This window comes from Alligator sinensis, unplaced genomic scaffold (assembly GCF_000455745.1).
Source record: "Alligator sinensis unplaced genomic scaffold, ASM45574v1 scaffold86_1, whole genome shotgun sequence".
Classification (NCBI taxonomy): domain Eukaryota; kingdom Metazoa; phylum Chordata; order Crocodylia; family Alligatoridae; genus Alligator; species Alligator sinensis.
In genome coordinates, this window is record NW_005841971.1 from 948,136 (window position 1) to 974,120 (window position 25,985).

At 41.1% G+C, this 25,985-nt stretch overlaps 1 protein-coding gene across 11 annotated transcripts in view; it reads left to right on the forward strand.

Annotated features, from left to right (window-relative positions):
* The first annotated feature begins 1,710 nt into the window (after positions 1-1,710).
* AVL9 (AVL9 cell migration associated) overlaps positions 1,711-25,985 on the forward strand; it is a 58,513-nt gene continuing 34,238 nt past the window's right edge. For 9 of the 11 annotated variants that reach the window (XR_003093354.1, XR_003093355.1, XR_003093357.1 and 6 more), the window contains exons 1-6: positions 16,416-16,508; positions 16,860-16,980; positions 20,654-20,739; positions 23,012-23,083; positions 24,398-24,487; positions 24,944-25,007. Coding sequence is in view for 4 of the 11 variants with exons in the window: in XM_025200563.1 (XP_025056348.1) it covers positions 16,431-16,508; positions 16,860-16,980; positions 20,654-20,739; positions 23,012-23,083; positions 24,398-24,487; positions 24,944-25,007 (511 nt within the window). In the remaining 7 variants the exon portion in view is untranslated. Of the gene's footprint in view, positions 1,851-9,110; positions 9,183-16,415; positions 16,509-16,859; positions 16,981-20,653; positions 20,740-23,011; positions 23,084-24,397; positions 24,488-24,943; positions 25,008-25,985 lie in introns of those variants that run through there. The other 2 variants (XM_025200562.1, XM_025200561.1) reach the window with 2 other exon arrangements.

The following is a 25,985-nucleotide window of genomic DNA, read 5'->3' on the forward strand; positions in this document are numbered from 1 at the left end:
CGTGTGCTGCTGGGGGGTGTGCGTTGGAGGGTGTATAGTGTGCGTGCATCAGGGATACATGGCGTGTGAACATTGTGGGGTGTGTGGTGGGGGTGTGTGGTGGGGGGTGTATGGGGGTGCACGTTGGGGGGACTGTACAGTGTGTGCGCATGTGCGTGGGCAGGTGCTGGGGGTGTATTGGCAGGGGTGTGCACACATACGCCAGCCCAGTGTCATTTGTCAGTTCTGTTAGGGTGTTTATGTGTTGTTTTCAGCTTCCCACATCCTGCCGGATTCTTTCCTCTCTCCTTTCTCCCCTTTCTATCCTTCCCCCCCCTTCAACTTTAGGAGTCGTCATAGTTCTAGGTCACAGGGCTTCTAGGCCGCTGCTTCCTCCTCTTTCTCCTCCTCCATGAGCCACTGGCTGTGTTTGAGTCAGGCTGTGTGCTTGAGCAGAGGGAGAGGTTCTAGTGGAAAGGCCAGCAGGGTGAGGCTGCAGTTTGCTCAGGGTGGCCTATAAGAGGCATTCGCTCTTTGAGATGGGATGACTTAATTTGGTGTATGCCGAGTGTTGCTTATACCAAGGTTAATGTTTATAAGTAACTTCTCTCAAATTCCAGACTGAAAAAGCCTGGAAAGGATAAGTGATCATAGTATGAGTGATCATATTAAGGGCCCTGCCACACGTTCAGATTAAAGATGAATAGAAACTAGTTGTGATGTTGTTAAACATTTCGAAGCACTAACTTTGTAGCTGGTTGGCTCTTTCTATGGCTGGGTGTGATAATGGCTTTGCACGTATGACTGGTCTAAATTTATTGCACAATAATTACACTTGTAGCCCATCTGTCTTTGCAGTTATGGCTGGTCTAAATGTATTGTTCAATTCACCAGGTAATTGTGTGATAATTACACTCGTAACCCATCTGTCTTTGCACGTATGGCGAGTCTAAATTTATTGCATGATTGTCCAGTGAGTTGTGTGATATATGTAACATGTAGCAGAGGCCTGTATGAAATTGATGGAAGAAGCTAACAGTAATGCAACAGTAGATCCCAATTGGAAAAGAAGCAATAGGAGTGGGGAAGTCCCCAAAGATAAAGAAAGGGATTAAAAATGAAGGTGGATGAGTGCACCATGCTCACTTATAAATGCAGGACACTTGAAAAACAACAAAGTTGGGAAGGTAAATTTTAACTCGCGCAAGCTTCTGCCTTTGCAGTTTCCTAGACATAACCTTTGCATATAGATATGTAGTCAGCTTTCTTCCAGATATTAATCAAAATTGACTTTTATTAGATGGTTGATTAATATATATTTCTTCTTCACAGTGTTAAGTATTTTTTTTAAACTCCTCCGTCCCCCCCAGCCCCTCGTGGAACATAAGATGGAAGAGGAACATGCTTTTCAAGTTCTAGGCTCCACTACTTCTCCCGAGTTACAGGGGTGTAGGGTGTAGCCATGTTGGTTTTAGGAGACAGGCAGACAAGGTTCTTTGGATGAATCTGATATTTTTTATTAGACCAGCTATTTAAGTTGGTCTAATAAAAGATATCAGGTTTACCCAAAGAACTTGTCTGCCTACTTCTCCGCAGGCATTTTGCAAAGCAGTTTAGGAATTGGTTTGAAACCTGGCTAGTACTTGCATCAATTTATAAAACTCCTATTTTAAAAAGCAGTAGCTCTGTTCATTTTTTGTACCTTCATTGTTCCATTGTTAAAGAACCTGATGCAGAAGAGCTGTTTTAAACTCCTGGAGTGTGCCGTGCCAGGAGATTTGTGTACTGACTCGAGGGAATGCCTTTGGATATGAGAAAAGAGAATCAACATGAATGGCCTGTCTAGACTTGATTTTCCCCCCCATTCTCTGGTAAGCCAGCGAGTGCTATGTCCATAAATTTGCATGCCAATTTGAAGTGAACAAATGATGAATAACTGTTGCCTTGGATGCACATTTGTTCATTATTTTTAAACTAAAATTAGATTGCTCATATTAAAAGCAGAAAAAATCTAGCATTAGATGTCATTTAAACTCTTAATCTTATCCCATCTCCACCCCCCCACCCAAGTCTTTAACATCATATTTTCCTTTTATTATCCAGTGGTTCACCAAAGTTCTGGGGGGAATTTACAGACCCATTTATCTACAGACGTGATTAAACATGGGCAATGGTCAGTGTACACCAGCACTGTCCTAAAAGCAAGCCAAAATGAGAAGGCATGTTTGTGCCCTTGCAGTTGTTAGTCTCTACTGAGCATGTCAGTAAGGATACCAGTTAAGATGGTGGCTATCTTCTGAGAATTGGTCTGAAAACTGCTAACTTGTTGCACAGAAGGCACCAGAGATCTATTTTATATGGATTTTTTTCATATTTTTGAAAACCATCCAGTAGAAATAGCTAGCTAGTAAAACAAAACAAAAGAAAAATCAGTATACTCATTGTTACCCTGAGCTTACTAACAATATGCTGCAATTTAAAAGCATATCTATTACTAAATAATACATGACAACTTAAATAGATTTCAAACCAACCAAGTATTTGGAATGTTTTGAGTTGTTATAGGTTTAATAGGGCTGCTCACACAAGTAAAGTTAGAAGTGTGCAGGTGTTTACAGGATCAGTTTTCAAAACACTAATTGGATCACCTTTTTAGGTTCACAATATTTATCAGGCACCTGCAAGTCAATGGCTGTTATGAAAGATAGCCTATACTGGGTGTCAGTGGGAAGAATAGCACATTTTTGCCCTCATTTTGTCCTCAGTTGCTAGGAATGAATGGAGTTGGAAGTCTCTTTCCTTTCTGTTCCATTTTCCTATAGTGTCATGCATTTTCTTAGTAGCAGAGCAACAATGGCACAATTACCAAAGCTATAAGTTTCATTCGGTTGTTGGGACACCATTTGCTATAAAAGCCGTTTTAGGTATTGTTAAAAACTGGGAGGGAAGGACTCCAGGACTAGCTGGTGAGTAATACTCTTTAAAATCCTTTTTGAGGTAATGTAGAAAAGCCGCAAGGAATTACAGGAAAGCAGATCATCAGCAAGGAAAGCTCAGCTTTAGAGGCTAGAAACTGTAGGAGAAAAATGAATGTTGTCAGAAGCTGAGCTGAGCAGTGTTGCAAAGGAAACAAGCAGTAAAAGGTTCTTCTGCTATATAAATCAAAGTTACAAGGAAAGAAACAGTGGGTCTGTAGTAGGGTGAGGGCAGAAGACAGGTGAAAGATAATCTAGGCATGGCCCAAAAGAGTAAGTGAACAATTTGTTTCAGTTTTCAGTAAGAATGATGATGTTGAATGCTGAGGCCAAAGGGTAGCTGAACTGAGAGTAAAGAAATGACTGCATCCAACGTAGAAGCAAAACTCAGTTGTGTGTGCTCATGTTACAGGGACCAGATGATCGCCCTCCTAGAATCCTGAAGGAACTGACATGTGATATCCCATGTATCTAAGAGCAGATGGTGGTGGTTGTTGTTGTTGTTGTTGTTTTTAACTAAATGTGTCAAATTGGGTAAGGCATCATACTGCTGAAGAATAACAGGTGTAGTACAGTGTACTTTATGTAGCCATGAAACTGATAAAAAGACTATGCACTTATGCAGAATGTACATTCATCGAAACTCAATGCAAACTATGCTCATTGACTACAAGAACAACTTGGGCTAAGCTTTTTGTATCTTAGTAAGATTTTATTTCTCAGAATGCCTTATGCCTATAAACAGGCAAGGTTCTTTGAGTAGATGTGATATCTTTTATTAGACCAACTGAGTAGTTGGTAGAAAAAAGTTAGAAAATTTTTGGGCACAGTCACCCTTCTTCAGGCATAGAGAGTCTCTGCTGTTCTGACACTCCCGAGAAATGAGAGAAGCTAAAAGTGTGATAGGATGTCAGTGAGAATGTAAGTAGTTAGAGATTAGGAAAACAAAAAGTAAAGCAGGGAAGGGAGTGGGGAAAGCAGGGGGGGGAAATAGTCAAGGATAAGTAAGGGACACTTTACAGTGGTAGTAATTCAAGGTAGAAAAGAGGCTGTCTGTGAGAGAGAGAAAATAGCTGGAAATTAGGAAGACAAAGGGCAGAAAGGTAAGGGCAGGGGAATGGAAAGAAAAGTGTAGGAGTTCCAGTCTGGCAGGTACCTGGTGAATCGGATGTCAGGCAGGTTGTAATGTGTCATAAATCCAATGTCTGTGTTGCATCAATGATTTTTGGTATCCAGTAGATTTATGAAGTGAAGTTCGTGGGCTCATCTAGATAAGGTGTTTTGTAAGTTCCCTTTGAGAATGCCTATAAGAGCAGCTTTGAATTGAATAGGACTTGGTTCAAGGCTGCTTTAGAAGGCTTGAAATTGATGTTTCCTAGTCATTTTCATCAGTTATACAGTTAAACAGACCATAGTTATACCATAAAGTAAACAGTGGGCCAAAAAAGCATTGTTGGAAATTAACAACTATGTAGGTAACTGATGTTTGTTATAATTAATGTAAGCAATACACAAAAGATTGGGAGTAGCATCATGTTATGTAGATAAGTGAATTATGCTGTTATGCAATATGCATGTAAGTGGAGTACCCAGTACCTACATGCAAAATGTCAAAGGTGTGCGGGAAAGTGATCTAGGCAGCCAGAGGCCTTGAAAACTGGACATGACTGCATTTGCCTTTTATTTTAGTTGAGATGGTGCCATTATACAAGGCACTGGTGAGACTTCATCTGGTATGCTGTGTACAGTTTGTTATCCATGTTAAAGAATTTAAATTTGGTGAGTTTGAAACTGCACAGATACAGAGACTTGTGAATAAGATGATGGGGAATGGAGACTGTTTTTATGGGAGGAAATGGAAGGGGCTGGCATGTTTAGTCTAGCAGTATTATGAACGTCACATCTGTAACGTTCACCCAGCTGAATTTATAGCATAAATAAGTCATGCTCCCTACTTTAGAGCAGGCACTAAAGCAGTAAGGAACTAATTATTCATAGCAGAATGGAGGTTGATATGGGCTAGTCTCTAAATACTTTGGGGAAACTAAATATCTGTGAGGGAGGGAAGCTGCTCAAGCTAAGGAGCAATGCTAGTATGAGAACAAATGGATATAAACTGTCCATGAATAAGTTTAGGATTAAAGATATAAGTTGATTTCTAACCATTAAAGTACTGAGGTTCTAGAACACCCTTCTAGCTGAAGTGCTAGTAGCAAAAATCCAGGTAGATCTTTCTTAGTTGATGAAAAGGGCTGTAATATATACCATAGTCACCTGCCATAGCAGGGGACTTGTCAAGGAACCCAGGAAAACCTTCCTTGTCTTCTGTTCCTATTTTTGTTTTGTTTTGGCTTTAGCTATTTTATCAGAAAATGCATATATAACTGAATCTCACTGTATATTTTCATACTAAAATTTGTGGGCTGTTCTATAGTTAAATCTCTCAGACTAACACCATCTCTGTGTGGTAGAAATTAAATATGTGCAATGTCACGGTGTTTCTGTAGATTGGGTGTGTGTAGTATGGATTCTTTGTTTATGATTATTGATAGTAGAAAAACTCATGGGACCTTTTTGTACTTTGAGGAAAGATATTTTAAATAGTCTGGCACAGTTCTAGATAGATACTATTGGTTACCTGAAGTGCCTATCTGCTGCTTTTGCCCTTGGTCACAATTAGGAGGATAAAGAATACACAAAGTAAATAAATTATAGTTGCAGCTACAGATATTCCTGTAAAGATATTTTCGTAGGTAGGTTTCAGGGTGTTTTCCCCTCAATTTTTTTCCCCTCAAATTTTGTTTCATAATACTTTGTCCTAATTTTTATGATGACACATTTAGTACCGGCCTCAGAATTTCAGCCTATTTGAGGTCATTTTTAGAGCACGAGTCTGATGTTGGCTTATAATTGTTGCTGTCCTGTTTTTTTTTTAAGTTGTACTGATTCAACTTGTAGTGGTTTTTGAATAAAGCAAACTAATATAAGAAACAGACCTGACATTTTGCAACACATGAAATGCTGAGTGCTGATTGAAAAACTAGAGAAAACTGAGAGTGTAACATCCCAAATAGCTGTTTTAAGTCTCAAAATTGCCGTTGATCATTAAGATAACCTTGCAGTCAGTGGAAGCAGCATAATTACTTTCAAATCAAGAACCTACATTTAAAAAATATGTATAATACTTTAAGCTGGTACAGGTTAAGTCCGATAAGGACCTGTGTGTCTGTTTCTGTACAGCGGCAGGTAGCTGACAACCTGATTCTGTAATGCCTAGTGTTGACTGATTTATGCAGCGACGTTAAATAAATATTTCCTTAGCACTAGGTGATATATCTCTTCACCACAACTAAGGTGTGGTCCTGATAGTCACCTCTTAGAAGGAGAGGAGAAACTACTAGACACCCTATTTCTCTGATATTTGAACCAGTAAGTTAAGGAGAGTGCTAGTGTATTAGAACTGTAGGCCATGCTGGATTTCTGTGCTGCACCCACTTAAGACTCGGTTTGTCACTACTTGCCAAAGGAGTCATATAGCAAATACCATTAACTTAGAATAAAATGTGGCAAAAGTCCCTGCTGCATTCATTTAATTAAAATAGCTTTTATTCTGTAATAAAACAACTCTCTTAGTTGTTGTTTGAAATATTTTTTAACATTTTTCAGCACTTGCCTGGTCAGCAGCAGAGCATTAGCATGGGGACAATGCACTGCTGACACTACCTCTTCAGCTCTGCTGTCCTGCTGCATGGTCAGCAGTAGAAATAGCACTGCACACATGCAAGCTTGATCCCACCCATGTCCTTCAACCTTATGTGGTTGCCTGCACCAGTAGAAGGTGGAAAATTGTGGACATGCTCTGTTCATCCTCTCTCTAAACATCCACATTCTACCAGCACGTGTGAGATTTATTGGATCAGACTGTAGGCCCATCTAACTTAGTATTGTGGCAGTCCTCTTATTCTTAAGTGGATATAAAACATAACCATTTGTGTTATGTAGCCATTTACGCCAAAGTATGAAGTAGCAGTGAATTGGGCCCTGTAACCTTTTGTCTAAAAAAGAGAAATCTGGAAATTATGACTCTGTGATTGTACAACAAAGTGATAGTCATAGTTAGGATTGTTCATTCTCTTTCCGGCATCCTTAATATTACCATTTTTAATTTGGCAGTTCTTAGTGAGATTGGAACAGTAGCTTAACACCACCCCTTACCCATGTTCAAAAATCTCTTAATGGTTAAAGTCATGAGTATTTAAAAAAAAACTACCCAAACCCAGAAATCATGGTATATATGACAGGTAAGCCAGAAAATCCTAGATTTTCTTACTTTTTAACGTGTATTTAGTTCTAGATAAATGTGAAAGATACTTCTTTTACTTCCTGTCATTCTAAGGTAGACCACTTTTCAGTGTTCAACTTCTCTTTGTGTTACTGTCAAGAGCTCCTTATTTGGTTAGTCAGAAGTGTACTTGGAAAGTGTTCAAATTGATCTTCAGAATTATGTGTAAAATCGCGTTCACCAAATAGTCAGCCCTAATTTTGGAAGCCACTTGCTAATATCAGTGTATTGCTTTGGTCTTTGTTAAAGTCAGAATGTATCTGTACTTTTCACTTATTTTATCATTTAAATAAATGGATATTGGATATTTAGAGCTGTCAGCCAGTCATAGTCTTCCTGAGCCTAGAGGGCCCAGGATGGCTTAAGGCAGGGCTGTCCAAATTTTTAGCAGCACGAAGCCAAAAGCTCCATGGGCCACATGCCCTGTGGACAGACTCCCAGTATATCAGGCATGCATGCACAGGTGCCCCAGCCCCACCTTCAGCTCCCTGGCCATGGACAATTACTCTGCACTATGCTGGTGGGTATTCCTGGCACTGTGGGCTGTGCCATACCATTCTAACCTAGTCCTTGGGGCAGGACAGGAAGTGGGAGCCAAAGGAAAAGGGAGCCCAGAGGCTGGAACCATGGAGAGAGTGGCAATCAGGTGGGAGCCCAGGGACCACAAACTAACCTCTCATGGGCTGCCAATTGCTGCCTTAAACCATGGCTGTCCATTTCTCGACCCATGGGTTCTGACCCAAAAGTGGGTTGCAAGAATATCTGAAAGGGTTGTAAACAAACTTTAAAAATGGATCAACAAACTTTAAAAATGGATTTTACTTTGAAGGAGAAAAATGTGGGAAACTGACTGTTCCTTTGCAGGCTTGCAGATTTTGAGCCTGCAAGGGGCTGCTTTGGGGGCACCCTAGGCCCCACACACCCACTCTGCCTCCCATACACTGTGGGGCTGGGGGTGGGGGGCAGAGGGTCAGCAGTGAGGCACTGGGTTGGGATTGGCTGTTGATGTTTACCAATGGTACAAAAAAGTTTGAGAAGCATTGGTTTAAGGCATGCCAGCTTCCACAGCCAACAGCACTCAGTGGAATATAGGAGCTAGATTCATACTTGGCCATGTCTGACTTCCCAGCCCAAATGATAAAGACAGATCTGTCTTACAACTAAACTGTTTTCAAACTAAATCCTATTGTTGGTACTTCAGAAATGAAGTACTGTATGGGAGGGGTTGGCAGCCTATGGCCTGTAGAACTGTTGGATGTGGCTCATACACATGGGACTTCAGTGAAATTTAGCCATGGGGACAGGCAGCTGGGTGAGGTGTGGGGAGGGGGGGAGGCTCTTCCAGACTGCAACTGGAAAAAGTTGCCTACCCCTGCTGTTTGGAGTATTGGGCAGGTAGCTTGCTCTTCCAGCAATTTAGAAGTTGGCTAGCAAATTTCAGATGGGTTTGTTCATGTTCCAGTGTATAGATATTTTTTAGATAGTTTTGAAGTCTTGGATTTCTAGCACCATTAATGCTTTTCATCTTTTAACAAGTAGATCAATTCCTGTAGCAAGTGGTACAGAATTTCACAGTCTCTCTTATATAATAACTGACAGGAGTGAAGACGCGTCTGTCCTAGTTTTGGCTTTCTCTGCTAGTTACAAAGGTATTCTGAGAATTATATTTTCTCCCTTTTTGTTAAAGCTCTTGGATCACGAATTTGATTTGTGTTTGAATAACCTTGTTAATGTTTTTAACCACTACAGAATATGAAAAAACCCCGGTATTTCCCTCTAAGGTTTTGTTAGATGCTTCTATTGCATCCAGAGTTTGTCCATCTATCAATATGACAAGTCATATGATGAAAATGCAGACTTTGAGAAAAGATCATCTTGCAGTTAAGGTACAAGATTGAGAATCAAGAGACTTTAGTTCTCTTTCCAGCTCTTTGGCCTTGTGTAAGTTATTTGATCTCTCTGTGCTGTATTTCTGTTGTTTACAAAATGGAGCCAGTGGTGTTTGAAGACCTGAAGTAATCAAGAAAAATGTTTTGAAATGCTCAGGTGGAAGCCTGTATTAAAAAAATTAAAATAAAGTGGAGTTCTCTTAAGGAAAAACGCTCTCTCCATTTTGGCCTGTATAGAATCGTTAGGGAGGAATGCTTTCGGGTAGGAGAATATTGTGGGGATAGAATTCACTGCAGGGCGGATTAAGCAATAATTAGTTCGTTACTGCTTTAGTGCCTGCTCTAAAGTAGGGAGCATGACTTATTTATGCTATAAATTCAGTTGGGTGAACGTTACAGCTGTGTAAACTCGGTTACAGCAACCATGTCACTAACCAATCCTAAATGTCTTTTCACTTGTTTATGAGAGTTGGCATGAAGCTTAGCTCTGCTACACTTGGCGTCCAAAGTCCCATCTGCATCATTCCCCAGGTTGCCCACATCCTAGTATGATGAGTAAACGCTGCCTAGAATGCACTCCAAAGCCAAAAAATATTTCATTTAAACATAGCCATATCAAATTGCGATGCAAAATAAGTGATGTGTATCTTTGTATCTTCAACTGACACACATCCAGTTGCTGTCATTTGTTTCAGGTCTGTAATTTGTAAAACAGCAGTAGCTTCTGTTGTCATGCTTTCCTATATAATAATACAGAATGAGACTTATGGAATAAATGTAGCAAACTCAATAGTGGAAAACCTAAATGCAAGAATGCATATTCCTGGAGACAAAAGAAGGTATATTGAGAGATCTTCCAAAATAGTGTAAAAAAATACTAATATGTCTGCAGGTAAATAGAATGTCTGTTTTCAAATGAGACCATTGTCTGAAAAGCAGGTTGGCTTGTGTGTCAGTGTTGGTATAGTGTTCTTTCCTTTCCCAAGGCTGAGTCAGTCTTGGTTGCCTATTCATTACATGTATATCTGTGTTACAGTGGGGTCCAGGAAGGAACAAGAACTGACCATCTTCAAAAAGATGATAAGTGATAACTGAATGTGCGGTTTTATGTTTTAGGGAAACCAACACTCTTTTAAAACTTTTCCAGTGTTCCTAAATTATGCGTTCTATCATTTAATATTTGAAAAGTACGTTCATCAATATGGGGAAAAAAGCATTGTTTATTTTATTTAGGAAGTAAACATTAGCTTCTATGTGTAGAACATCCATAATGCAGAATTGGTTTGAACAGACAATACATATGGCCTGCTTTTCTTCTTGCCTAAAGAGAGCCTGTGGAAAAACTTCCTGATGCTGGCTCCTTGCTTTCAATAAGTTATTCAGTAACCTGCTTGTAAAAATAGGCATTGACTAAGAAGCAAATAAGGTTATGAGCTATTCTTCTTATCTCTTGCTCCAAATACAGGTTTCCCTTGTTTTATGCTGTACATGTGTTCCTGGGAAATGACACATAACTCGAATTCGCATAAAGGGAACCCACTTTACAATGTAACAAATAGGGATACGTTCCAAGACCTCAACCATACTGACCTCAGACCCATTTCTACCACTTCTACAAGACAGTTTTGGTACTCGCCAACAGCAGACAGTACACAGAAGCACAGGGTGGTGGTGAATGTTTGGTTGGTGTGAAGAGAGGATGACGAAGGATCTTCAGTATCAGACTCTGCATCACTAGTAGGAGGTACAGGCAGGGTAGCAGCTATAGAAGAATCAACAGGCCCTCATCACCCTCTAACACCAGTAGGGTGGGGCTGGGGGTAGTTGAGTGAGGCTTCAAGACTATATTTTGGTGCGTGTCACTCCCACCATGCACTACACAAAGCAGCTGACTGCAGGCTTCCACCACCCGATCGCATAGAAGTCAATTTACCTCGCATATAACAAATTTTTGGTATAAAAAGGATCATCAGATAAGAGCGAATTCGTACATACAGAACCCGAATAAAGTGAAGAAAGCCTGTATTGAAGTTTTTACCACCCTGCCCTCCTCCCTAGTCTATCAATTACTGTCAGTTACCCAGAGAAGATGAGTGAAAAAAATCATCTTTCGTTGCCTGCAGGATTGATTTTTATTTTATTACTCATTTACGTGTTTTGGTGAGAAATTTTAGTTTGTTGTGGCCTTGTTCTATATCTGTTGTCCTTTCTTCCAGTCTGCATCAGTGAGAAATTGATTCCTTTTTTTTTTTTGTCTGTAGTTGCCTGATAATGTTTTGCTTGTGCTAAATTTATTTTGATGTTGTAGAGCAAGATAGCTGAACTGAATGACTTTTCTCTCACTTCTAATTTTTTTTGTTTTCTAGCAGATGTTAGTTATGTAATGAATACTTTATGCATTGATTAAATGCAAGCCTTTGTTAAATAGGAAAACCAAATACAGGTTGAAACAGAGAAGATGGAGATTTTGCTTATGACTTGATTGCAGGCTTCCTTTGTCATCTTGAACATGTCAGTCTGTATGGGTATGGGAGATGAACAAAATTTACCAAGTTAAAAGGGGAGAGGGGACTTAACTCTCGTCAGCTGGTCTGGAGTAACTGTTTCTTATGTCTACTCCTGTCCTGCAATAGGTGTGTGTTAAACAGTGGTAACTTAGCTTGATTTTATTCAAGAAATAAGTTTCTTTTGCTTTTCAAGTGTGTTATCTCTCTCTCTCTCTCTCTCACACACACACACACACACACACACACACACACACACACACACACACACACACTAAAAAGGTTTCAATATAAGAGTTTTGTTGTTGGTAAAAAAAAGTTTCAGCAAGCAAAAGAAATATAGATAGATATAGCTATAAATATTCATTCTTTGGTTGGCAACCCTGTGCGACTGCAGCAATGTTTTCATACCCTTCTGCCTCCACCCCAGTGGTCCCCTACTTACCCCACACTCTGACACCCCTCCCACAAGGCCACCTCTCAGCTTTACCCCTGTTATGCGGTGCTGCTCTCCCTCTGTCCAGCATTGATGCTTGTATTTAGCTTCAGACAAGGCCTAAATTCTTTAGGAGTATCAGTCTCCCTGACAGTGAAATGGAGATCACCTGCTATTGGTATCTGGTATTCTAGTTGAAAATATGCAGTGCACATCTCTATTTTCTACAGCCTCTGGTTTTTGTTTTTTTTTTAATTCTGATTGTGTTGGCCAGGTTATAAGTGTAGTAGAATTACAGTTTTTTTCTCCTATGCCTCATTGATTATATTTATATTTTGAAATGAAAGAGGAGAATAACCAGTAGTGGTTTCTGTGTCCAAGGCAAATGTGAATGTCTGGGTGTTTCAGCTAACAGACAGTTACTATTTAATATACATTTTTGCAAGTTACAGAACAGTGTCTTTGCATTAACTGTTTCTATTCACCAATACCACCCTTCAGGGACTCTAGCAGTGTGGAATAAAATCACGTATGAAAACTTAAACTTATCCTGGGTGTTCCAGGATAAGACTCAAAGTGTTTCATAGACTCATAGCCATCTCATTCATTTCACTGGGGGAAGAGGAAGGTAGAAAAATTTTAGGTTTCTTTGTTGGGGGTGGGGTCTATTTTTGTTATTTTGAGTGAAACAGGATTACTTCTGCAAACCTGTGGTTTAAGAAGAAATTATATCCAGAATGATTCCAGGACCAGATTTCCTAAATGCTCTTGTGCTAATATTGGAAAAACTATCAGCTGTCTTTGAGCAGTGACTCTCGAGCAGGGTGCCACAAGCTTAGAAGAATGCCTTGGCTCCTGACCTCTATGAGAGGAGGTGCACATTGGCTCCCCAAATTTCTAGGTGCCCTGCACCTGCCAGCATCTCAGCAGCACTCGCTACAACTCCTCCCATCGGCTCCAGGAGCACAGGAGAAGCAGGGAAACTAACTATGCTGAAAAAGCACAGCCTGTGTGATGACAGCCCCAGTAGTCCTAGAAACAAGATCTGCCTGTGCTTATTCAACCTGGCTCTTTCCTTTGCTCCTCCCATGCTCCTGGATTTGGTAGGAGGGACCAGGGAGAATGGCGTCACTGGCACGCAAGTCCCCAGAGGAACAGCTGCAGCAGCAGGGGCTGCACTCCTCTTTTCAGGTAGAGCTGGAGGCAGGAAGGCTGCCAACAGCAGAAGGAGCAGGGCGCATCAGGGTTCTGCCCCTACCATCTTCCCCTGGTACTAGCAGCCACTCACCCCTCTCGCCTTCTGCAGGGACAGGTGCCTCCTTCAGGAGTCTAATGACCCATCCTCAAGCTCTGCTTTCCAGCTGTGAGGACTGTGTACCATCCCCCTGCCTTGCTCTCAGGGTTCCCCTGCCATCCCATGAAATCTGTTTTAGGGTGTTGCACAATGCAAGGAGGCAAGAAATAAATGAGTCTTTAAATAGGGTGCTGCTAAATTCCAGACAGTTCAGAAGGGGTGCCTCGAATCTAAAAAGATTGAGAACCACTGTCTTTGAGACACCAAACAATACTTCTTCACAATGAGATGCACGCTGACTGTGCTGTTGGGGTACGCTCCAACACTCTCGTGCCGTCAGAACTTCCACTGAATTCAGTAAGCGTTAGATGTACAGAAAGATCCATTAGGAGGATAGTGAATTTAGCAGGATTTTAGGAAACAAAAGTGCAGCTTCTGTGTAGTTTAAGTCGGTTGTTTGTAGCTGTTTATACATTTGATATTGGGACCTTAAAAAGCAGCACAGTGTGTGCAGTGAAGAACACGGTTGTTTATATCCTCAACAAATCGCACTATTCATCTCTTTTCATTCTAAAATCCATCATCAGTATTCTGTATCCACAGCATGGAAATGTCAGCTGTGGCAGATAATGTTGCCAGCAAAAACGACTGACCATATATTCAACTTTAATCTTTTTAAATCTGTGGAACTTCGTAGAGTAAAAAGTGGGTGAAGAATCTATTTGGTGTTGTCTATGGTTTCTTTTTCTGGAACTCCTGGTAGAATTCAATATTAACCTAATTTTCTTTCCGAGAGCTGGTTTAGCTTGCCTATGGAAAAGTAATTTGTAAAATCTTCTCGGAAGGTACATTATCTCCTCCTTTTGTTTCTGTTGGTACCCAAATTGATTTCAAAACAAAACAGATCCTTGCTATAATCTTCACTTGCCTCGTTTATAACTGAGTTTGCAGCTAAGACAGGTTTAATCATTGTTTGCTTATAAGTGAGGAAACTGAAGATTATTTGTGTAACATACATGTAGGTTTGTACAAAATTAATCGATTTGAGACTAGTAATTACAGACTTAATCGGGAATAAGTTGGGAATAAGCAAACTTGAAATTGCAATTGCAGTGAGACTAGTTTCTTCTGTAATCATTTTTTCTTGCCCCATATTCATGTGCCACAACACAACAACATCTGGCGTAAGGCTGACACTGTGTGGTGAGATTAAAGAATTTCAGTTTTATTTCCTTACTGCTTCCTACTTCTTCACTCTTTATTTTCCCCTCCCCTGTATGTTTATTGCTCTTTAGGGTTTGTTCCTGTTCTGGTTTTTTGGTAGTTTTTTTTTCAATTTGATTCATCCATATTGTATTGAATTATTTTCCACATGGCCTCTTTTGAATGCCCTTCTGTGGAAGATCATAATTTTTTTTAAATGCTTTTTTGACAGCTGACTGATCAGCAGTTGAACAAGCTTAGCTTTGAAACTTAGCTTCCAAGAAATAATTATACTCTCCCTCAGTATTCACCTTTATTAAGATATGAACATTTGGTTAGAGTTTTCAGTCTTTCTGTCAAGTTGATTTACCAATATATTCAAGAACTTCTTTAGTTTTTTGGTAGAACAGGTTTTGGGTTTTTTAACTAAAAACATTAGATTTAGATGTATTATAATGTTAAAAATGATTCCCTTGCAAAGATTGACTTAAAAAAGCAGAACTTCCGTCTTGGTTTTTTGGTGGTTACTTGATTGGTTCATGTCACTACTCTTTTTGCAGCATTCTTTCATTTTAAGGAAGTGTTTTTTTCAGTCTCCAACAGATTGATTTGTGCCTTTGAAGGCACCTCCCTATATCCATGTTTCTGTATTCTTAGTACAGAAATCTAAAGAAAAGAAGATGTCCTGCATATTCCTTTATTCTCACTTAACTGTAACCACTCAAGGAGGCAGCTTTGGTTATCACTGTAAACAGCTCAGTAAAAACATCACAGCTCACAAGAGTAGTCAACACAAAGATAGGATGGATTAGAAAATACTGAATATATTGTGAAGTCCTCACTTAACCAATTGCAATTTCCTCACCTTGAATATTCCTGCTTGGCTCCAGTCAGTGTTTTTTAACTAATACGCATTGGAAACACTAACCTGAGAAAGATGATAAAAAAGACAAGAGAGAGAAGATTTGGACAGGGGTTAAAAAAATGGATATGAAGACAGATGATAGGACATCCAACTTGCATGACTACTTATTTCTTTTTACAAAAATGTAAAAGGAATCAAATTAACTGAAAGCCAATGCTTTTTTAAAAACCTGATAGAAATGATGCTTTCAGAACAAGGGTCTGCAACACTTTTGGGTACAGTGCCAAAAAAACACCCACAACCTCAACTTGTAAGATGTTTGCATACCAGGGGCAGAAGGTGGGGAAGCCACGACAGCCTTGTCTTGTTGTGCCTTGTTGTGGCAGCATGGCCCCAGCTCTGAGGCTTGCATGCTGTGCTCCGACACCCATGCGAGGGGTTGCCTACTAGGGCTGTGTGAAGTTTCTGTCGTTGATTTGATTCGGCGGAGATTCAGCCCGATTCAGTGGCCAAATCTCCAAATCCAAATCAAATCGGGAGATCATTTAATCTCTCCAAATTGAATTGGAACCCTCCAAATTGATTCAGAGAAATTCAAAAGATTCAATGATTTGGACATAGACACGGCTTTAAATGTTTTTTCTGCATACCTCAAGGTACCAGGTGGCTCGTGAATGCTGAGATGCTGGGATGGATGGAGCATCCCACAGGAGCACAGGGCATGCCCAGCATGCTTGGCAGCAGACCCAGAAGCACTTCCGGTCAGCCAGGGAGCACGTGGGGCGGGGCCGCTGCACCTCGCCAACTCGGCAACTGGTGCCTGGGTCTGGAGGCCCAGCCGATCGTCGAGCCGGGGGAGGCCCCCCAAGGCACTCAGTGCCGATCCCAGAAGTGGCCCAAAGTACTTCCGGTCCAGTTCGGGTTTCACTGCCAAGCACGCGGGATGGGGGGGTGCACTCCTGTGGGACGCTCCATCCTCCCCGCCATCTCAGCGTTCACAAGCCACACCTGGTACCTTGAGGTATGTAGAAAAAACATTTCAAGCTGTGTCTATGGCTGAATCGCTGATTCTCCGAATCACCATTGAATCTTCAGATTCGGCCGAATCGAATTGGGTCAGTGATCCAAATCAACAAATTGAATCACTGTCCCTGATTCTGGCCAAATCCGAATCGAATACAGCCCATTTCATACACCCCTATTTGCTTTTTTGGAATATGAGCCAGGCATCATAGGCAAGTCATTCTCCGTAGAACTTCTTGCACCTTTCTCAAAAGTATTTGGTGCTCTCCACTGCTATACACAGAATGTTAGACTTAACAGTTTATTTCAGAGGTGCATTATGTTCAGTAACAGTGTTTGTTTTCTTCAGGTTGAATTCTCCTATCCTCCCCTAATCCCAGGAGAAGGACACGATAGCCACAGTTTACCCGAAGAATGGAAATACTTGCCTTTCCTTGCTTTGCCAGATGGAGCTCACAACTATCAAGAAGGTAAAATACCAGAAAGTAATGCATAGTGAGTGAGGAGCTGCAATAGTGGAGGATATTGTGTGCTTAACACTAAAGCAGGGAGGAAAGGATCCTGACACTTTAGTTACCAGTTCACCATGCTTCTGACTACTGGAATTCTAGGAATATTTATTTTGTAATTTATTCAGAACAGGTTATATGAGAAATGGAATCTGTAAACAGAAATATGTCAAAATACTTGTGTTTAGGATGTAGTCTAGAGATACAAAATTCCCACTCCTGCGTCTGTAAATTTAATACAGGATTCATTTATAAGTCTCCTAAAGCAAAATAAACAGCCTATACTCCCCTCATCTTTTGAAAGAGAATTCTTCTTTATGGAGCTATTTCCCTATTCTGAGATATGAATAACCTCTTTTTCCTTCTCATTCTCTGTATGTGTGTGTGTATGTGGATAAAACAACCCACTTTTATTCAGTTAGGTCTTTATTTTTCAAAATGTGGTCTAGATTCCTGTTTGACAGTCTACAAAATGGCATGGGTTAAGAACTGTACAGTGGGAAGAGGAGGAGGGGAACTAGGAGAGCAGTGACATGCAATATGAAGCAGAAGAATAATTTTGCCATGTTTATACCATTTAGGGATTGGCCAAAGTATAGTAGCAAATTATATCTGTAAACATTTTTGTTGTTACAGATTCCTAAATCATAAAGGAAAAATGGAATATGTTGTACTAAAACATTTTTTTCATTTTTGCATATGCTTTCTTCTCAGGAAAGACCTGTGTCACAAATCTATCCTCAGAGTACTTGCAGTCACAAGTTTCTCCCTGCTGTCCTACTGCTTGTCCCAAGGTTTGCCCTGGGATAACTCCTTATCCCCACAAGCCTCTGCTCCACTACCCTTATACTAGATTTCACAGCTGCAACAGGGAAATCTCTGCCACTCCCTGCAGCTTCCTCTTGGGTTGTGAAAGTATTTTAGGTCCTCCTTTCCAGGGAATGGGTTACTCTGGAAGATTCCTTATTCCACCGAGATCATTCTTTACCACAGGCAATCAGTAAGGAAATAAAACAACAAAAGTATTTATTATTTAGGAGAAAGGAATTATGTAAGAAAAACTGACCATATTGTTTGAAGACAAAACAAAAGGACAAGCAAAGATTGTAACCCTCTCATCTGGCTACAGAACTCCCTCTTGGAATTCTGCCATTCTTTCCAGAGATCAGCCTTCCTTCTGATCCTGCCAGTCACAATTGCTGGGGACCTGGACTCTCCCAAAATTTAGGATTAACCAAAGACCACAATTCGCTCATAGCCCCTAAAATATCTCCAAGCCAGCCTTCCATCACATCAGCCTTGTCTTAATTGCTCGTGAGTCTCAGAATCCTCTCATTCCTTTCCTTCTGAAGGATCTGGGATTCCTCTAGCTAGTGGCCCATTTTTTCTGAGATGTCTTCACTATTGAGTGTTGAGTCTTCTGCCGCGCCCCCCCACCCCCCACAATTATAGGCAGGCAATACCTTGGGTGCCGGTCCCAACAATAGCCATGTCTACTGGTGTTTGTGACTGGTAGTTATTCTTGCCCTACTAACACAATGGCAGGAGATACTTAGCAGTTCTACCTACTCCCTTTTCCTTAAGTAGCATGCCTCAGTTCCTTTGATTAAACCATGTCCAAAAACAAAGATGTATACAGACAGCATAACATAATCCATGCAGTGATAAGAACAAGATAAATTAATACAAGGCAGTATTGTCTTTTCAGTGAGACGACACGTGCCATATCAGTAAAGCAAACACAAGAAAACTTGCATGACACTCCACCTTGTCTGATGTGCTAGCGCTGTCCAACTTAGGGCACTCTAACTTGTAAATGGGAGGGGCTGCATGCTGTGGACACTGCACCAGCACGTCCCATCTCCCTGGCTCCAGCACCATATTGTGTGGGAGCCTGCTTATTGCCACATGCTGCTGCATCTGGAGCAATGAGAGAATGGGGGAAGTGGTGGGAGCTTAGGGGCAGCAAATTAATCTCTTGTGGCCATCTTGTTGGACATCCCTACTCTAACTCTATAGGGATTTCATTGGAAGTTGATGTGCCAACCCAAGGTAGGGTATTTGTTTACAAAAATAATTTATTTACATCAGAAAAGAATAATCCTTGATTTGGCATGTCCTGACTTTTTTGTTATTTATCTTGGTGATATTAACTAGTCAAAACCAGAAAAATGTGAGGAGGTGAGCAAAGTAGCTTCTACATTGGCTCCATGCCACAACCCCACACACGAAAATAAAATAGTTGTCTTGCTGGGCTTTGCATTACCATAACAACATGTTGTTAGAGAGTGTTTTTAGGTAATGGAGACTACTCAAAGCTAGCATGGCAATGAAGCAGGTGTAAAAACATTGAGATTTATTTCCAGAAACACAATACATATTCATTTGGAATTAGCAAATGCATTTCAGAATAATATTATTATATGCTTATTCTGATATTGGGCTTGGTTTCCGTGTGCAAGTTATAATTAACCTCCATTTAAAGACGTACGTGGTATGAAAAATGGAAAATTTAGTTTTGTTTATTGGATTAAAGGAAATGCACTTAAAACTCTACAAATTTCCTCCTGGATCTATGTAGAATATAACAAAGCCTGTACCAGCAACTAACCAAATTTAGATCGTGAGTTGGCAATGTTTTTGGGTTGAGTGCCAAAAAATCCTGCAACTGGGACTTCAAAGATGTTGGCTTGCCGGGGACGGACAGTGGCAAAGCCATGAGGGGCCCGTTCCTTGTCATGGCAGTGCAGCCCTAGCCCCTTCCTCACTGTGTCCCCTGAGGTGTGCATGGAGCCACTGCCAGCAACAAGCCAGGCTGGGGCTCCAGACTCTGGTGCAGCCGCTTGCAGCTTTGTGACTGCCTGTTGCAAGCACCCCAGGCTCTGGGAAGGCCCCTGCCACCCTCTGTGGATCCTGGGCTGCTCACAGCAAGCTTGTAACCAGTGCATTGGGGTTGGAAACCCCCACCTGGCCTCATGGCTGGCAATGGCTGCACGTGCACCTTGGGACACGTGGTGAGGAAGGGGCCTGGGGCAACACGATCCTGTCCCCTTCCCTACCATGCACCCTGACGTGGCTGTGCAGCTGCTGCCGCCTTACCTTTTACAAGAAACTGCCCAAGATTTATAGAGCATGGTTCTGTTCTACTTATTAGAAAATAAGCAAATTGCCTTAATTGCCCTGAAGACAGGTTTCCCACAAATGTGTGATATCTTGAACTGTAAAACCAGACCACCTAACCTGTTTTGGCTTTGCCATCTAATAAATTAGCAATTAACTTTTTGTGGTTGTGACAGATCTATTTTACAAAGCTGTTGAAAGCTGTATATCTTTGCATAAGTGTATTTGAAGTGTATCCTTAGTTTTAATTGAAAAGGTTGGTCTCTTGGCACCCTTACACAGTAAGTGAATTGACTTACTCGAAGAATTTGGACACAGATTTAGACAAGTCTATTCTTTTATAAGTGATATGATAAAACCACAGGGTACACAAGATAAAACCCAGCAGGAAATGCAATTTTAGAAGTAAACAATTTGTAAATGGCTGTTATTGAAAAGGATGAGGTTTCTGAAAATACAAATCCTTGATCTGTTTCTTTGTTAGCAGCTAAACTGTTCTCTCTTTCTTTCTTAGACACTGTCTTTTTCCACTTGCCACCAAGATCTGAAGAGCGAACTACAGTATATGGCGTCTCTTGCTATAGGCAAATTGAAGCCAAGGTAACTTACAGTTGCAAATGTAAAATAGTCAAAGGGACTGGTGCAGAATTTAATGGGAAAAATGTTATGGCCGTCAGACTAGCTGATCAAAATTGTCCTTCCTGGCCATAAAATCTGTGAAGCTGCAGATCAGGCAGCTTCAGAGCTGAAGAATTATCTTTTCCCTTCTACAGCTGGGAACTTCCTGGTCCATGTCTATATTCCTGCACATCCCATTATGTTATGTTTTCAGAGAAACAAACCAGGCAGGAGACCTAAGAAGCAGAACTAAACTGACTGTCTATGAGCCTGGCTAAGAGTTCTCGTTGCCTGAAAATAGGATTCTTTGCTTGATCTTCACATATTTCTTGTGAGCTTCTTGAGCAGATATACGTAGCACCTGTGTGCCTCTTTCAATCCAGGAAAGGGTTGGGTTGGGTTGGGTTTGGTTTGGTTTCCCTTGCAAAATTCTCCTGAGCCTAGGATTTCCAGTGTATGCACGTGTGTATACAGGGCTGGTATAACTGTAGAGGCAGTACAGGCAGCTGCCTAGTGCAGCAGATTGTAGGGGGTGGCAAAAATGATGCTCTGGGTGGGCAGGCAGCATGTGCTTGGCCAGGCCCAGGTTCAGCATAATGCTTCCACAGCAGCAGAGCAGGCCGTAGCATAGGTAGGTGCCACACAGGAAATTCTGCATCAGCATGAAACACGGTCCCATGCCCTGGTCACTGACTGCCATGGCTCCATGGGGCTAGGATGAGGGGCAGGATGCTATGCTGCTGCCGGTGCATCAGAGACTCTGGGCAGGATACTGTTGGCCTGGGCTGTGACAGGCTAGGGCACAGTGGCGCAGGGGCCATGTCCAGCTTCTTGCGGCTCCAGGAATGCAGCAGCTATGACCATATGTCCTGCAGAGCTGGCTACATGTTAAGGAGCTGCCTGGTGTTAGCTTCTCTCAGAAAGAAAAGGGAGAGCAGCAAAAATCTTTTTGCCAGCCATGCCTGTATTGGCCAGACCATTTGGGTTGAGGCTCTGAGAGAGACTTGCAGTATGTTTAGTCTTAAATATTGAGGAAATCATGATGTACTCAGTCTGAAGCCAGTCCTGATTATAAAATATGTGCATTTATTCTTAGCAGGATATTTCACAGATACATTTTGAAATATGTATGTCATCTTCCCAATGATATGCCACAACTTTGAATGTTTAATAGCTTAGGAAGAGTTCTCATTGACTTGCATTCTGAAGTCCCAAATTACATATGCTGTATTCTTATTTATAGATTAATCCCTGTGATATCTTGATTATTTTTCAAGTAACTCTCATTTGAAGCAACTTTACACAATAAATACATAATTGTAATTTTTTTCTTTGTATTGACTTCGTTTTCTCAGTATTTTTTCAATAAACCCTTATTATAGTATTCTGTAATCAAAGTCTTGTTCTGCTTAACTGTGAAGTTTATTTTCACCTAGTTTTTATTGCACTCACGATGCCAGTTTCTGCTGTTTACTAACCAATTAAGCGGATAAATAGATTTAAAATTGAACTGTTTGGAACAAGTGGAATATAAAGCAATATGTCTTTTATGTAGTAACAGCTTCAACCCTCTACCCATCTGGCTTTTTTTGTGTGTGGGCTGTAATCTACACTCTTGCTGTTTTGTGCAGCATAAGTGAATCACTTGGCTGTGTGGTTTTTGCCCACACTCCTTCTAGCTCTGCTGTTAAATACTAGAACCGTTTGGTCTGGCTGAGAAAGCAGTTGACTCCACGGGTGGTGTCACTTTCTCTTTACAGTTGGCTAAAAGAAAATGCCTGAGCATGAAGTAAACAAACTATTTCCAGGCAAAAGCTTTCCCTGCCTGGTCTCAGTGGGTAGGTATGCTGTCACAGAAGGACGGGGGATATATTCTGGTTTATTTTGGCAAATCTAGAGCTAAGGATTTTTCTTTTCCTGTTTTCCTCTCTTGCCGTCTCCTTTTTAAATAGTCCTTGATTCTAGGGCCTGTATGTAATCATCTCCACAGTAGCTGCACCATCTCTAGGAACAATGAGTCGAAAGAAACTGTAGATTGTTGACCTCTTGCAAAGCATCTTGCCTTAGGGTCTGATACTGTTTATTTTTATGTACCCACCCACCCATCCCTTTACACCCTCAGCTGCTGTTGAAAACAGTACTTCAAGGATCATGGATTTTGTTTTGATCAGTGGGGGTTTTAGGTAGATGACTTTTAAAGTATTTTTTTTTTAAAGCATATGGGTAAAACTATTGTAATACTTTTGCTTCTTAGGCATTGAAAGTACGGCAAGCAGATATCACGCGCGAAACAGTACAAAAAAGTGTCTGTGTTCTAAGTCAGTTGGTAAGTATGACAAACTGAACCTTACTTGCAAACAATACAAGGAATACATGATTTACCTGACATTATTTAAATCCCTTGTAATGAGCACCACTTAAAGATGACAAAGTGAGCATTGAAATTACAGCTACATTAAGACCAAGGAATTTAAAATTTTAACACTTTTCAAGTGTCATCTACTTGCAAGAAAACTGTAAAAGTGTGCATCTGTCATTAGGAGTTGTGACATGATGGGTTTGCAATTTTTATAACTGCCCCAAAAAACCTACTTATTCTAAACTGCATATTGTGATGCTTTCTATATTAATGTTTAGTTTATATGCTACACTGATTAATTTTCAGAAAGTGGGAAGCTAACAGTGCCCAACTCTGAAACAACATTTTTGCTAGTGGCTCATGCAGCATACTACGTAGAATATGATAAGTTGTATTAGACCTTATTAGTAGAGGTGCAATTACATCGGTCCAATATTGGATCGGCACCGATATAAAGAAAATTGTCTGTATCCAAAATTGGCCTGATATGGCCGATAATTTGGCTGATAAACGCCTGTGTGTGCGGGCAGCCGCAATGCAGCATGTAGGTGGCGAGGAGCACAGCCCAGCAGCATGGAGAGCTGCGTGCAGCTGGTAAGTCTGTTGTGGTGGATGGGGTTGGGGAGGGAAGGGATGTGGGGGAGCAAATCAAGGCCCCCCATGGTGAGGGAGGGAGTGGGGCTCGGACAGGGGCTGGGGCAAGTACTGCCCAGGCAGGGTGGGCATGGGACGGAGGTGTGGCTCGTCCATGGGGTTGCTCCCACTGCTCGTCTGGTAGTGCACGGGCGGGGGGGCATGTGCCCCTGGATCTGTGCAGGGCAGGGCCAGAGCTGAGCCAGGCTGGGCTGCACTCGGGGAAGGCGGCGGCAGCAGTGGGAGGAAGAATTATGGGAGGCCTACGGCGAATTTTGGGGTGGCTGCAGCCCTCGCCCTCCCCCGATAACCCCCTCTCAGTGCCCTGAGGCCTGCACAGATATGGGGGCATTTCCCCCCCCCCCCCCCCCCCCCCCCCCCGCCCATCCCCCCCCCCCCCAATGCCAGCTCCAACTGGATCTTAAGTCACGATACAGCATCTGAGTGTGAAATACTAGATAACTGAAATGCACACTGAAAGTAGAACATAGTTAGCCAGAAATTTTGAATGCTTTTATCTTCACAAATTGCCTTTGCCTAGCGTTGGGATATCTATTTATAACAGAAGATAAGGAAAAAAATGGAGAAGCAATGGCATTGTTACAAAAAGTGATTTCTTCACCTGCATTTATTTGTCTGTCTTGCAAGCCCTTATATGGATTACTCCAAGCAAAGCTACAGCTCATTACACATGCCTATTTTGAAGAGAAAGACTTCTCTCAAATCACAATTCTTAAGGTAACTTCAGTGCACGTGTGCGGAGAATGATGCTCCTTGCTTATCATACAGGTTATATGATATGAACATTCTCTAGTCAGTGATTTCTCATCTATATATTGCATTGTCAAAGAGTGATTGTACTATTCTGTTCTTCTAAGCCACATGAAATGATAATTTATCCTACGATAAATCCTAGCAAGGCCCCCCATGGTAAATAGCAAATCCGAGTAATTTACTAATTTACAGAGAGATGTGAACTAAAAACTACTTGAATAGTTAGCCTCCCATTTTAAAAATCCCTTTAATAAAACTCCCTTTCTCCTTCTTCTAAAGATATTCTGTCCATATCAGTTAAATAAATTCTGGTCCCTTGAGTAGTTTCTTAGAACAGATGGTGGCATTTGCCATTAATATTAACCATTAAGGACAACTGTCATATGCCATTTAATATTTTTTTAAATTTAACTTTTGCAGGAACTTTATGAGCATATGAATAGCTCTTTGAGCTCTACACTAGAGGGATCACAAGTTTATCTTGGTAAGTAACCTTTTTATGAGCAATAAAAGATTCTTTTCATAACTAATTTTGCTTATGTACATTAAAGCTTAAGAGATCTGTGTTCCTGTGTAGTAATGTATTATTTTTTCTTCCTGTAATTGTTACATAAATACCTTGCCTCTATTGTATGGAGCTCATCTTAGGTTGAAACTTAATGTCTTGGTGATGCCTCTCAGTTTTTATATTTGCTCAGTAACTAAGTGGCTGAACTGCTGTCTTAAAACTCTACTTCTTTATTATTATGAGGGAGTGAGGGAGATTTTCAGTAGTGAAAATGGAATTAAGGATCCAATTCTTACTGATATTTTTTTCGAAAGGTATTCCTTGTACCTTAGAAAATATCCCCCAGTATTCTTGACTTCATGTTTTGCCTGGGAGTGTGTGATAGAGACAGGTAAATGTGAACAGTGGTTTAATCAAATGTATCAGTGAAAATCTGTGATTAGTGGGATTCAGCATGAAAGTAAATGGCTGTCTTCTGTTGTTCAGTCGCTATCATAGGTTCAACATTTTTTTTGTGTGCGTGTAGAAACAAGACAACAAGGTAGGAGCTCTAATAAACTCACCAGCATGTCTTTCTTTAGGGTGTAGAATCATTGGATATCATCAGGGATCTGGGTTTTCTGTTTCCCATGGAAAAACAGGGAAAACACAGATTTTCCCTTTTCACTGAGGAAAAATGTGAATTTTTCATTTTAATGGAGAAACACGCAGATTTTCCACTTTTTGCAAAGAGCTCTTTGCAAAAAGGGCAGGAAACCCTAAGCTCTGTCTGGAGAGGGGGATGGGACCTGAAATGCTCTTGAGTCAGCCAGGGCTTGGCTTTGGCTCACTTTTTCTTCCTGAAGCCTTTGGGATACCTAAAGCTTGCAGGGGGCTGGGGGCCCACTCTGACGGGAGGGTTTGGAATGAGGAGCACTGGCAGGGCTGGGGGGGTGGGTTCTGGGTCAGGTGTGG